This window comes from Strongylocentrotus purpuratus, unplaced genomic scaffold (assembly GCF_000002235.5).
Source record: "Strongylocentrotus purpuratus isolate Spur 01 unplaced genomic scaffold, Spur_5.0 spur5_scaffold_1, whole genome shotgun sequence".
NCBI lineage: Eukaryota > Metazoa > Echinodermata > Echinoidea > Camarodonta > Strongylocentrotidae > Strongylocentrotus > Strongylocentrotus purpuratus.
Genome location: NW_022145594.1, coordinates 28293750 through 28307551, shown reverse-complemented (window position 1 = coordinate 28307551; position 13802 = coordinate 28293750). Strand labels below are relative to the sequence as shown.

Sequence of the window (13802 nt, the reverse complement as noted above, 5' to 3'; positions counted from 1 at the left end):
TGATGATGATGATGATGATGATGATGAAAAAGATATGGCCCTATAGTTTCTTGGAAAATGTAAACATTGTTTTTGTTCATTTTGTATAAACAGCTGCTCGAACTGAACTCCCCACCACAGGTAAGTGCATACTAAACATAAGCTGTCATATATTTAAGGGTAATTGCTGATAGGTATAAGTGAGCCAACGTCTACGACTACTTATTATCAATCACTCTAGAAATTTGTTCCGAGCAAAAGCCAAAACCAATTATAGAAACAGATGAGACACTTAGGAAGTCTGCTATTAATAACATGATAATCTTTTGAAATAGCCTTTTGCTAAACACATATTAGTAATAAACAGTTTGCTATCACAAATTCATAATTTCTTGTTCCGTATTATATTGCAATATTTTCATTCACTCGTCTTTGTGTCGTAGTATAGTGGTTAATGCACTTGAATCTCATAAAAGGGGTTAATCGTTCTAATCCCAGCACGGAACTTATATTGATATAGCTACCCATGTAGAGTAAATAAGGCCCTATTACTATTTGTTACCATTGTTTTGTGTGCCTTAATTATCTATTTATGTATACATTTATTTAATGATTTATTAATTCATGTATTCACTTATTCTTCATCTATGATTTGTTGTTATCGATTTATTAATTTGTTTATTCATTTATTCATTTATCTTTTTATTTATCTCTCTATTCAAATTCTACTATTTATATATATATATATACGTATATACACAGTTTGTCATAATGGTTGAATTATTAATTTTTACCCCAATTTATGTAATGACTTAAACAAATTATTTATTCCTAATAGATTTAGATAATAGTGTACATTCTCAGATTTTATTGAATAATAATTTGCGAGTGTTTTTTTTTGCGTAACTACTAAAGCATGTGTTTGCTATTATTATTGATAACTTATTGCATCTTCTTTTATTTGTGGGGGCTGCCCCCTACCCTAGCCCCCGCTGCGTACAGTCATGATTCAGTGGCAAAGCAATGGCCCCGTAACTGTGAGGCCCCAGGATCGAAACCGTGTCGATGTGCTATATTAGTGCCATTTTGTGAGGCATTAATCCTCATTACTGTCAGTTATGACTTAAGGACGTAGGTCCCCTAGTTGATAAGTATGATAGCACACACATGATTTAGCAGTCATGCAAAACAAAACAGTCGCAAATTATTATTCAATAAAATCTGAGAATGTATGCTATTATCTAGATCTATAAGGAATAAATCACTGTCTAAACCATTCCATAAATTGGGGTAAAAAAAGATTATTCAACCATTATGACCAACAGTGTATAAACATATAATTTTTTGTCCACGTAATTCGACACTGAAGGAATCACCCTGACATGCAACGACACCCAGATGATTGTTGAGATCCCCAAAAGTCTGCTGACGGGGGGTATGGAAGGTTCAAATGTCGGATTCAATGATGACACTAATGGCCAGCAGTGCGTAGGAGAAGAGGATGGGCCGATAATCAAACTCACCACCAACCTTAACGCATGCGGAACGGTCATGACGGTAATATTTCGTTTGATTGTCTTTTTGCTGATTTTTGTTGCTTGTTTTATTGGTATTTATCTATATATTCGTTTATTTATCCATTCATATATTGACGTATTTATTCCTTTTGTTATCTATTCAATTATTTATTTATTTATTTATGTATTTATTCATTTATTTCCAAATGTTTTTGTTTTTTTGTCAATTTCTTTTTATAAAAATAGATCGCAAGATGTAAAAGACAAATATTCTTTATTTTCCTATTCTCAGAAAATGTTAAGAGTGAAGAAGTACAGCATCTGGTACCATCCTCCTCCCTTAAACATGAAATATTTGTAATGGTCTGCTTTGGTTACTATAGCATTAGCTTCCAGTGAAATTTACAGGAAACAGTCCCTCAAATGTTTATGATACTATGAAATGGCATGAAGTAAATCTCAGTGTAGTGAAGGACATTACATAATTTTCTTCGTGAGATGGTCATTATCCACCAACGTTGTTGTGCACAACTGATTACCAAATATACTAAGCGTTTCTTTATTACTAGAGTATCGCCTCTGAAAGTAATCTTTCCCGCTTGCCGGGGCCGGGACACTTGCAATGGTTTTTAGATTTTAAAGGGTTGTGAAGTGATAATGTGGACAAACCTGCGATCATGTTATTGGCCAGTGCCCGTAGATAATGTAACCCTGCATCATCCTTTGCATTGTTTTAAAGTCGCAATAAGTACAAGCAATTTGGAGAATGCCCATGGGGCTAGGTCGCAGAAGAAATGGGGAAATGCTTAAAAATATCTCAAGTTGTATATTTAGACACAACACAACAAGTAAGTTCCCACCTGAGCAACTCCTAACAGTTTCTTAACTGCAAATGTATTGTTTAGTTAAGTTCAATAAGTTCGTCACGCGATAGTGATTTCTTAATTTATTCGAATAGGCCTGTTTATATACTGGAAAAATAGAAACAAAAGAACAAGAAAAAGTATTAGAGAAGGAAAAAATCAAAGGTCACCTTAAATATTTCTTTTTTTACAAATTATAGTGTCTAGTGTAACTCAATTGCTTGATCAGCTGACATGATTTCTTTAGAGAACTCACATTTCCCCGACTAGCATGCATATTATTCTCTTGATTATATAATTTGTTTAGGTTACAGCACTCGAAACTCGAAATGTCGATCTCAGAAGCTGCGTCTGGTAGGCTGCCGGTCTCCTGGGCTGTCAGCCTACTTTTTTTTTTAATCTAATAGTTGTTAAATCTCCGTTCTTCTTCTTCTAGGAAGATGACGAAACTGAGACGTACACCAATCACGTCAGCAACCGCTATGATGATGACAGCGGCATTAGTCGCCAATATGCCGTCGAGATTCCGCTTTCATGCTCGTACAATAGAAGTCAGCGCGTCGGATCAATGAAGTACCAGCTCACTGACTACACCATCGACAAGACCCTCGTCGAAGAGGGTGCCTACACCTTCTCCTTCGATATCTACACAGATAATACCTACACAAAGGTCGACGATACTTACCCTATCAGCATCGGCCTCAATAAGGACCTGTTCTTTGCTGCATCTGTGGACTCTTTAGACGGCACCCTCGACCTTTCGATCCAATCCTGCAGAGCCACACCGGATTCGAAATACGATTCTGATCCCCACTTTGAATTCATCGCTGAAGGGTAGGGAATATTGTTCTTTAAAGGGATCGTTTAACAATGTTAAATCTGAGATACACGACCCTGCGTGTTATCAGTGTCTGTGATATGGTGAAATATTGAAGCCCTAAAAAAATCGCGCTTCAAAATGATCAAGAAGTGCCTCAAAAAAGTAAAAATCTTTGAGTGACCGGTTTTACCATACTCGTTTTCCGCAATAGACTGTAGTGTTATGAAAACCGTCAGGCGAACGGTTTTCAAAATGTGTTATTCCAATCATAAATATCTTGATAATCAGACAGGCGATCGGCTTGTAAAAGTCATGGGGTTCCTGACTGACCTAAAGGTTTATAATTATCATTGCATCATTAGCTAAATCCAGAATTTTGTTTCTTAAGTAGAAGTACTCCTTGATATTGGGTTTGCTACAATAACAAGAGTAACAAAAAAGAGAAACAGATTCGTGAAGGTCTTAGCAAAATCAGATTAAAAACAAGATTTGTTTTAAATAATTGATAGAACACCGTGACGTATCATATTTTAGGTGGCTCTCCTCAGTGGCATACCAGGCATACCTCGTCAGAGGGGAGGGGAGGGGGGGGGGGGCGATTTGGATGAGCAAGGGGGATGTGTGTAGGGATCGTGTATATATTAATATTTGCGATCGGGCGATTGTATATTTTTGGTCTATTTTGATATAAAAGAAAAAAATCTCATTAAAGAAAATGTTAAATGTATTGAATTTTGACAACATCAGTGGTTAACTTATTACTGGTGATATACTTCTTTTATTCCTCTTTGAAGAAGCTATTGACATATAATGGTCCCAGTTCTGCATATTTGAAGATGTAAAAAAAAAAAAGCATTTGACGTTGAATTGATTTTCATTTGTGTCATTTCCATATGCGCAATTAAAACGTCTATTCACTCATTGAAAAGTAAAGAGAGAAATAAAAAGGAAACCGTAAAGTGATATATCACCAGATATAGGATAACTCGCTCAGTGGGGGAATGTCAGGAGGTTGAGGGAAATTAAATTGGAGGAAGATAGGTAGGGAGACCGAGAGATACAGGGGATGATCCAGGGGAAGCTCATGGGTTATAACAGGCCAGAGGCAGTGGAGCGTCGTTCAAAGTGGAAGGGGGAGCACCAACAATAAAGGTCACTTTCCGCGAAAATGGGGCACCTACAAAGGGAAACCTCAAAGCGAATATATACAATTTTTTAGGCATTTTTATTTGCCGGGGCCTTGCCCTTGGTTGGTTTCTATTTCTCTTTAAAATCTTGTTTTCTCAAAAGAAGGGGGCTTGAGCCCCTCCCGCGAGCCCACCGCTCAGTGGGCCAGGGAGAAATCAAAGTGCGCCCAAAGTCTTTTTTGGTGATTTGTCTTTTACTTGCCCAGTTGAAAGATAATACATTGAAGAATACCTCATTAAAATATTAAATTCCGGTATGCACTTCTTCAAACTGCAAAATCTTGAATATTCACATTTTTAGTGCAAAGGTGACTTATTTCATAAATTCAATTTCAATTTAACATTGAGTGTTTAAGCTATTGATATGACAGTGCTCTCGCATATTCCTGATAGTTCATTTCACTGCATGCATGGGTTGAACATGGAAAGAAACACAATATTCGTAATATATTATAGGGTAATTCACTGAAAATGGACTAATTATCCATGTTTTTTTTTATAAATCCAGAGGAATTTCTACTTTAATGTTATTACCATCATTTTTCTGATATCTAAGCTTTAAGTTGATACCAGATTCGGCTGCCATCTTCTGCTTGTTTTTATGTTATAGCTGATTTTCCTTGCCACATTGCACCGAAAAATGTGTTTATTTTGGTCCGCGGTGTCACGTGCCCCCACGCGCCGTAATTTATGACCGCGAATCCTTCATGATTCGGTACGCTAGTGGCTCTCCCATTTGCTCTGTAAGCCTACTCAAAACTAAAACTTTGTTTCCTCACGAAAATTTCAATCACAGGTGATCCTTGGATTTAACATTTGTTTTACGCACCCCCTTGAAAAGAATCTGCATATTCCTTCATCAACAACTCAGAAAATTTGAATTTTAGTTACAGTGCAGAGCAGTGGTCCGCAGAATTTCCTGTGCATAGTGTAACGCCATTCTGCGGCCCATTGGCCTTTTAAATCAATATCGAGGCAATGGGCCGTACTGATGAAAATATTATGAATATGATCGTTTTCAAAGCTACAAAATGTCCCTTCTCTAGGCAAGGTCCTTATTGTTCAAGAACATAAAGGTTTAGACAATGTGTGACATTCATTTTGTTTCTTAAATAAGAAGAGGTCGCCATTATAGTTGGTGAATTTATATCTTTTTTTTCTACGTATGATAGCTGTTTTCTGTGGTTTCCCTCTATTTGGAAAAAGAGTTGATATAATTAAATCCCAAATATTGCAATCGATTGTATCCTCTAGTTGTTCAATTGACGATGACAATACTAAGATCACCACCCTGGAAGACCATCGCATAGGAGTAGAGATGAAAACTATCCGGTTCATCGACGATGAGGACGATTGGGTAAGTTTGTTTATATTTAAAGTTGTCTAACCTCGTCCTTCAAAACTTATAAGGTTGACAATTCTGAATCATTTATATTATAATGGCTAAGATGATAAAAATGATAATAATTATAACGATAATTACAATAATAATGATGATAATAATAACAACAGTAATAACATTAGAAATATAATACCATGTGAGTCAAAAAAAAGTTAACACCTAGAAAATTGCTAATTATTCTAAAAATCATCTATGAACAGTAAATTACTATACATCTTATAAAAAAGCGTTTTATCCCAAATTGCTTGGTATCATTTTTGTGTGGTATGTGTTCACGCTGCGCCAAAGTGATGCCTACAGTGTGTGCTATGGTGGGGTTAAAGTGAGAAAATGAATTGAATGTATCAAATGAGATGAATTGCATACACACACACGCACGCGCGCACAAATGTTCGTTGATATTTGATATTCGATATTTGATATGTGTGGCATGATTAATTTTGTTAGGGATGTTATTTGGATCTGCAATTACCGATTTAATACCCAAATCCCAATTGTTTTATTCAAATATCACATAAGCAACATTGGCGCGATTTTCGCACTCTCGCAAACAATGCCTCCGGGTCATCCAAGCGTAAACACATACCACACAAAAATGATACCAAATGATTCGGGATAAAACACTCTTTCATTAGATGTATACTAATTTACTGTTCATAGATGATTTTAAAAATAATTAGCAATTTTCTAGGTGTAAACTTTGTGTTGACTCACACTGTATAATATATATAAACTAACACACGAAAGATAATTGATCACCACTGTCAGATATTATTACTTCGCTAATTGTTTATTCATATTTCAAAAATTAGCATTTCGACCTGGACTCACACTCACATTGTATAATTGTAATGATCATAGTTTAAAACGAAAAATTCAGTATGGAATAGGGCATTTCAGGAATAATATCTGAGTCATATTTTTATAACGGATATCATTCTAGACTGGTAGACAAAGAAGGAGAAAGATCGCATGTCATTCTTTCTTCTTCTCATGACTCAACCTACTTTTTCATCACTATTATCTCTATAGTAAATTCTTGTCAAGTCTCATGATCGGAAAAAACTAAACCGTTGCCTCCCTGTCCCCTCCCTTGTATTGAAAGACCTATGGAACTACTGTTCTTTCCATACTCTTAGATTTACATCCACTGTAATCTCCTGGTATGCGATGACGAGGACGATGATTCAGTCTGCAACAATGACTGCGCCCTCGGTTCTTCAGAGATCATGGGGCGAAAGAGGCGTGACGTCAGCAGCGAACTCAAGACCAAGCGATTCACGCGAGGACCTCTGCGCGTCGTCCGCTCTGCACAGAGGCAGGGTAGTGTCTTACGCAATGACGTCAGCGAGAACGGTAATACTTGAATTCAACGCGATTGCAATTCCGTTATCCATTGGATATGTAATTTCCTCTCATGTATATATATATATATATATATATATATATATATATATACAGGGCCGGCGGAGAGACTTTCAAAGTTGGGGCACCAACAAAAAAAGAAGAAGGGTACAAAGGGAAATCTCAAAGCGAAAATATACATACATCTTTCAGACATTGGTATATACCCTTAAATTTTGATTACATTATCAGCGATGATTTTAATATTTGTTTTTCTTTATACACCATACAAGATATTGCTGAAGCATTATACTTTGCAGTTAGGTGTGATGGTCTGCAAATTAATTTGAGAGCGAGCGAAGACAATTTTTAAGATTTGTGAGGTCACCGTGCGAAAAATTATAAAGAGGATAATAACAATCCTGATGGGGTTAAAAGCATATTCCATAACAGAAGACTGAAAACATAAGTAACATAAATATATGATATAGTACCGGCAATGTGAGCAAGCATAGCGAGTGAGCTTTAGGGGAAATTGTTTTTAGTCGCTTGAAATTAAGGAAGCGTTTAATGATAAGAGTAAAATGGGACACTTATCGAAAGGGATAAGACACTTATTAGAGGAGAAAAGGAAGACGTCAAAGTACAGAGGGTAATTATCAGAGGTAAGAATGTGCCACTTCTTACACCTACGAAAGGAGCCACTCACCAAGGATGAAAAAAAGGCACTTATCGGAAGGAAAAATTGGCATTTGTCGACGGAAAAAGAGCACCTCACCAGTTTTAATAGGGGCGTTTACAAGAGGTGAAAAGGGGGCATTTATGAAAAGGGGATAGGTTCCTTATTAGAAAGAAAAAGGGGCATGTATCATTGCTAAGAGGGAAATTATCAGAGGTGAAAAGGGGTACATACCGCACCTGAAAAGATATGAAAAGTAGTACTTATGGGCGTTGTGGCGTGCGCCTGTAATCCAGCTAATAGTGGAAGTTACAAACTGATTCAGCCGAGGACGCAGGTTCGAAACTGATTCACGTCTTTCGGATGGTGACGTTTAAAGGTCGATCCCCAATCGCAAATAATCATATGTGATTGATACACGTCTGTAAAAACCCAATACACACACACAGCATAAAAAGGGGCATTTATTATTCATAAACGATTCATAAACGAATGTGGATTAGTTGAAAGAAAAGGGGCGCTCATCAAATTTTAATAGAGCCATTTAACGGAGGTGAAAGGGGCTTTCATGAGAAGGGGAAGGAGCACTTATAAGAAGAGAAAAGAGCATTTATTTAAAAGTACAACTGTCACGTGTCAAATATAAAGGGCAGTTATTAAAGGTGAAAAGGGACATTCATCAGAGATAAAGAGAACACGTATCAGTAGGGGAGGGGGCACTTGCCAAAGTAAAACTAGTGTCTCTCAAATCTGAAAAGGGGCAATTATCGGAGATCGAGGGGGCACTTATCTGAAGTAAAGAGATGCAACTTCTGAAAAGGGGCATTTATGACAAGGGAAAAGGGTTCTTTTTTAATAGGGGCACTTATCATTAGGAAATAGGCTCTTATTAGAAAGGGAAAAGGGCACAAGTGAAAACATAAGGTGCGCTTATCTGAGTTAAAAAGGGTAATTATTAAAAAGGAAAAGGCACTTAATGCAAAGGAAAATGGGAACTTGCCGAAGGAAAAGGGGCATGTGTCAAAATAAAAGAGCAGTTATCAGAGGTGAGTATACAAAAAAGCAAAAGGAGTACTTTTCTTATGTAAAAAGGGACACTTCTTACAAAGTTAAAAGGGCACTTTTGGGGTACTTGAAAAAATGGGGGCACTGTGCTTTACCTTCCGCCGCAATTCCCCCCCCCCCCCCCCCGGAGTGTCGCCTCTGTATATAAACATATGTGTGTATGTGTGTATGTGTGTGTACATTAACCCTAAAAAGGCCGGGCTATTTGAGGTCTTAGTACGGCCGGCGGGGGGGGGGGCATTATGGCCCCCTCCCCCTTAAGATCTCGGCCGTGAAACGGCCGATTTTCCGAAAAATTTGCACGCATGACCACTATGATAATTTTAATTTCTTGAAAAAATTTACTCATTTACATATTTATGGTAATTTATGCAGATAAGGTCATAAAATCACATTTTTACCCATAAATCCTATATTACTCATATTTAAGCATTCTTTTTCATTACATATATTCATTAGACCATTTAGAATAATAAAACGACACAAATTTGGAAGAGCCAGCTTATTTCTTATGTTATCTCTTGTTTTGATAATTTCTTATGTATTTCACTGTTTTTTAACTTATGTATTTTATTGTTTTTGTTGTTTTATTTCATTTCTAAATACAATTCAACTATTTTGACTCCCAAAACAATCACCTAAACTTTAAACGAGACCCAATAACCAATGTTTGATCTGTTTTTAGGAAACTGACATTTCCATATGTTTTGTACACAAATCACGAAAATGAGCGATTTTCGGGCTGACATGCAAAGACAAAAGGTCACGTGACCTTGTAATCGTAGTTCTATTTCAAGAAAAAATATTTTAAAAGATGCGCAAGACTCAAAAGAAAAAAGTCAGCGATCGGCGGGGCGCCATCCATATGCGATCCCGAACAATTAGAAAAATCATGGAGGGGGCAAAATGCCTATAATAAAAATGCCCCCCCCCCCCCACCCCCGGCCTTAATTGGGTGAAGTCGACAGAAGTAAACTACAACAGTTGAACTTGACGGGACGTCTTTTGTGTTGTTGTGGACAAAAGATCTGAAAGACTACAAGATAATAAAGTATAATCACATTTGTTTATTGAAACTTTCGGCATTACAACCCTAGACGTGGGCTGTAAAATGAAAAGAATGAAACAGAATAGTACTCAAGATTATGAAATGTAGAGTAATAAGAAAGATTGTTTACAAACAATAATCTAAATAGTAGTTCATTTAATAATTAATACCATGACCATCGGTACGACATATTTATTGTTCGTGGAAATTGCTTGTCTGATGGCTCACGTGACGTGATCTTGTTTATTGAGTTGCATCAGTGTGCCCCACCAATATTCGGGACAAGGCTCACTCAGAGAACATTACCTGCACTTTAGGGGAAACTAGGGGGTGTAGCATGGCACATACTGGGTAATGCCATCTACAACTTCTTTAGGACAACTGCACGTAAACGAATGGACTTGATTAACGGTAGCGTTCGCGAAACAGACCGAAGTTCTCATGACGCCTCGGTTACGCGTATGTTGCACGCACGTGATTAGGGACTTTTAGATTCGCACGAAGACAATGGGGATTGCTACGATCGACGCCCTGTTAATGCACTGCCTTGAATGGACGTCACACGTATCAGTCCACGCAAATCTAAAAGTCCCTAATACTGCGCTCGCGTCGTCCGTAGTCGTATTATACCCGATTGGCCCCGAGTCAGGCCACGAGAATGACACAATAGGGAGATTCGCACGAAGACAATGGGGATTGCTACGGTCGACGTCCTTTTAATGCACTGCCTTGGAAGGACGTCACACGTATCAGTCCACGCAAATCTAAAAGTCCCTATTGTCTCATCATGCTACACCCCCTTTGAGTTGGGATAATGTAGTCGGAATAATATATATCACTAAACAGTATTTCTCCTACTAGATTGTGATAATCACTTATCGTCAAAAATAACAAAGTGCTTACATTTTCTAGCAACGGCGTTATGTATTCATTCCCTAGACCGATAATGTTTTCCTCCTCCTTCACCCCTCATCTTACTTCTCCTCCTACTCCTCTGTATTTCTTTTTTCATCCTCTTCTTCTTCTTTTTATTTCATCCCACGTTGCTGTTCATTTCCCACAGGCGCTTCAACGCAACAAGATGTTACCAATGCTTTCAACCCGTGGATTGTTGCCATGGCTGCCATGGCAACCGGTTTCATGGCAATGGCCGCCATGATGGCTGTGGTCCTACGGAAATTCAGCAAGATCTCTGCCGCACCGGCAGGGTACAAGGAAGGGTCTGCTCGTCTCCTAGATGAGCAAGAAGAAATCTAAATGGAATTGTACAACAGTCCAATATATCGATAATATTATAAACCTCCATCGTATTGCTATTAGTTTTATTTATCATAATTATATGAAAATGGCCAAAGATCAACAAGATTGTACTTTTTGAACCCGTTCATTCAGGTTTAATGCAGGAGTCCCTGGGTAACGTAGTCAATGGGTTATTTCTCTAATGAACCAACTAATGAAAGTGGACCACGAACCCGAGCAAAACCTATTGACTGGGCTAATGGATACGAATACAGATTTTTGAACTATATCAGGTATTCAGGTCTGATCTTTTATTTGAGTGCATTATCGTTATTTGACTCGAGTCTCAAACCAGAGCATGACTCTTCTTTTCTTTCTTTGTTTTCGTTCTTTCTTTTCCTTCTCTTTTTCGCAAGGAAGGAATAATCCAGAGAAAAATCTAATCTTCTTTTATTTGATATTTGCTTGCGTAATGCAAAATATCGGCACGATAAACCTTATTGAGACAGGAAACAAAATAGTTTCCATTCATTCAAATGAAGGAATTAACAAAGTCAAAATTCAATTTTGAATATAAGCAATGCAATGAACGACAACCTTTGTATACGTGACATGTGGTTAATGATTGTATATCAGGTTCGCATACATCGATCACAATTGTACCTGAGGTTCTTTAGCAACTTAAAACTAAGTGTTATTCAGTATGAAAAGATATGGCATATCTTGTGTAATTTCATGGTAACACCTTATGAAGAAGAAAAACATCTTCAAAGTGCAAATGGGTAACAGCCAAAAGTGGTAATTTGGCCCTCTAGTGCCATTCTCACACAGCCAACACAAATGAAATTCAAATAAAAGTTGCTGCCTGATGAAGAACCCATATGACCCAACATTTCAGGCCACAGGACATTTGATTAAATGACTTTGTGTTTCCAGGAGAGATGCGTACAATGTAGGTAGGATAGTTGCACCCTTATTGTGGCTATACCGTTAGCATATATGTCGGTTACCTTGTAACTGGTAAGATACATGTGTTATGCGATGTATATTATAATTAAAATTCATATATGACGTAGAAATATATAATACAACAGACAGCTTGGCTACTCATATGACTTTGAATTTTTTGGGCTTCTAAGGATGATGAGATTCAATAGTTTTTCATCTATTCTTTACAATCGACAATAACAGTAGATTGTTGAAATATGATTAAAATTTAACTTTTCCCGCTTATGCTATTGTGTCTTGATTTTGTTTTCTTTGCAGTTTTCCTTTTTTGTGTGTGTGCTTACAGGAGCCTGGGTAGATTTATTTTCTATCCGATTTTAGTAACTGAGTTGTATACGCTTTGCTAATGCATTATCCACCGAGAAAGAAGTTACCTGCTAATCATACAACAGAAAATCCGTTGGTTGCCATGAAATCAGAGGAAATGAGAAAAAAGAATAGATGCAGCATGTATCAGGAAAACCCAATAAAAATGATAGATTCATGAATATGTACATTTGTAAGCGGTTACAACCAACGAGCAACTGTACCAGGTAGTTTTTCGAACTAATTTTATATTTGTTCCAATATTTGTTCTCTATTCAACAATAACAACAGCAACACAGTTTTTAAAAATCTCTCTAAAGACATTTTCCAGTTACCAGTGGCGGATCCAGGGGGGGGGGGCATCTCACCCCCCCCCCCCCTGGGAAAAAAACGTGTAAAAACACGTGATTTTTAGCTTTTTGGGGGGGATGGGGGGGGGGGGGGTGCACATTTCAAATTTTCGAGGGCCAAAAAAAAAATGTGCTCACTACCCCCCCCCCCCCCCCCCCTCCCCCCCCCCCCCCCCCCACCTGAACGACTTTTCGTTTTCGGCTGGCGCGATTTTCAAATTTTCGGGAGCAAACAAAAATTAAAAAATGGGCCCCCTCCCCTGAGAAATCCTGGATCCGCGCCTGCCAGTTACTCCTGGCTTTATTTTCGTTACTAAAGTATGGACCAGGGCCAGGGCTACAAATGACGTTTCATGTTTTAATAATGTTGATTGAGAGCTGATATTAGTGAGATAATCACATGTCAGTGACAATGCAGGGGAGTCTAATTCCTAATGGTCAAACTAGTGCAGACAGGCTTAAATAATGTCTTATTATAGTTTTTTTTTTTACTTTTTTGCAATGGAGGTCCTGAAAAATATTGGTGATTGATTCAAAAGCAAAACTACCAGTGTGCATCGCCCCTGTCATTCAGCTGCTCGTTAGTCAGACAACACAGCATGAATTGATATTGACAATGTATAAACAAAGATATTAGATGAAGACAGGTGCAATGCAATTTAATGTGATAATTATTTCGTATGATATTTTAAAGCAAAGTCAACAACCGCCATCATCATTATCTGACTAAAGATGTTTATTTAACCGTTGAACTTTCAATGTAAATATACTTATATTAATATAGTTATATTTACAAGTGAAGGCGACTATTAGCGAATCATAGTGTTACCCAAAGTGAAAGACACAGGTTCATAAAATAAGGCCGACAGTTGATGGAATTTGGACTTTGATTTTATTATGTTGTTGGAAGACGTAGGTGGCGCTACACAAAACACCGCAACGGGCAACTTGAATTTCTCTAGCCTTAAATCAGAAGGAAGGTTTTTTTTTTTTTT

General features: G+C 37.5%; 1 protein-coding gene across 1 annotated transcript in view; it reads left to right on the top strand.

Moving 5' to 3' along the window:
- LOC115918445 overlaps nucleotides 1-12376 on the top strand; it is a 28826-nt gene extending 16450 nt beyond the window's left edge. The window contains exons 12-17 of the mRNA XM_030978664.1: nucleotides 94-120; nucleotides 1349-1536; nucleotides 2796-3193; nucleotides 5621-5723; nucleotides 6908-7124; nucleotides 10968-12376. Of these exons, the coding sequence (XP_030834524.1) occupies nucleotides 94-120; nucleotides 1349-1536; nucleotides 2796-3193; nucleotides 5621-5723; nucleotides 6908-7124; nucleotides 10968-11161 (1127 nt within the window). The 3' untranslated portion in view covers nucleotides 11162-12376. The remainder of the gene's footprint in view (nucleotides 1-93; nucleotides 121-1348; nucleotides 1537-2795; nucleotides 3194-5620; nucleotides 5724-6907; nucleotides 7125-10967) is intronic.
- The last annotated feature ends 1426 nt before the right edge of the window (nucleotides 12377-13802 follow it).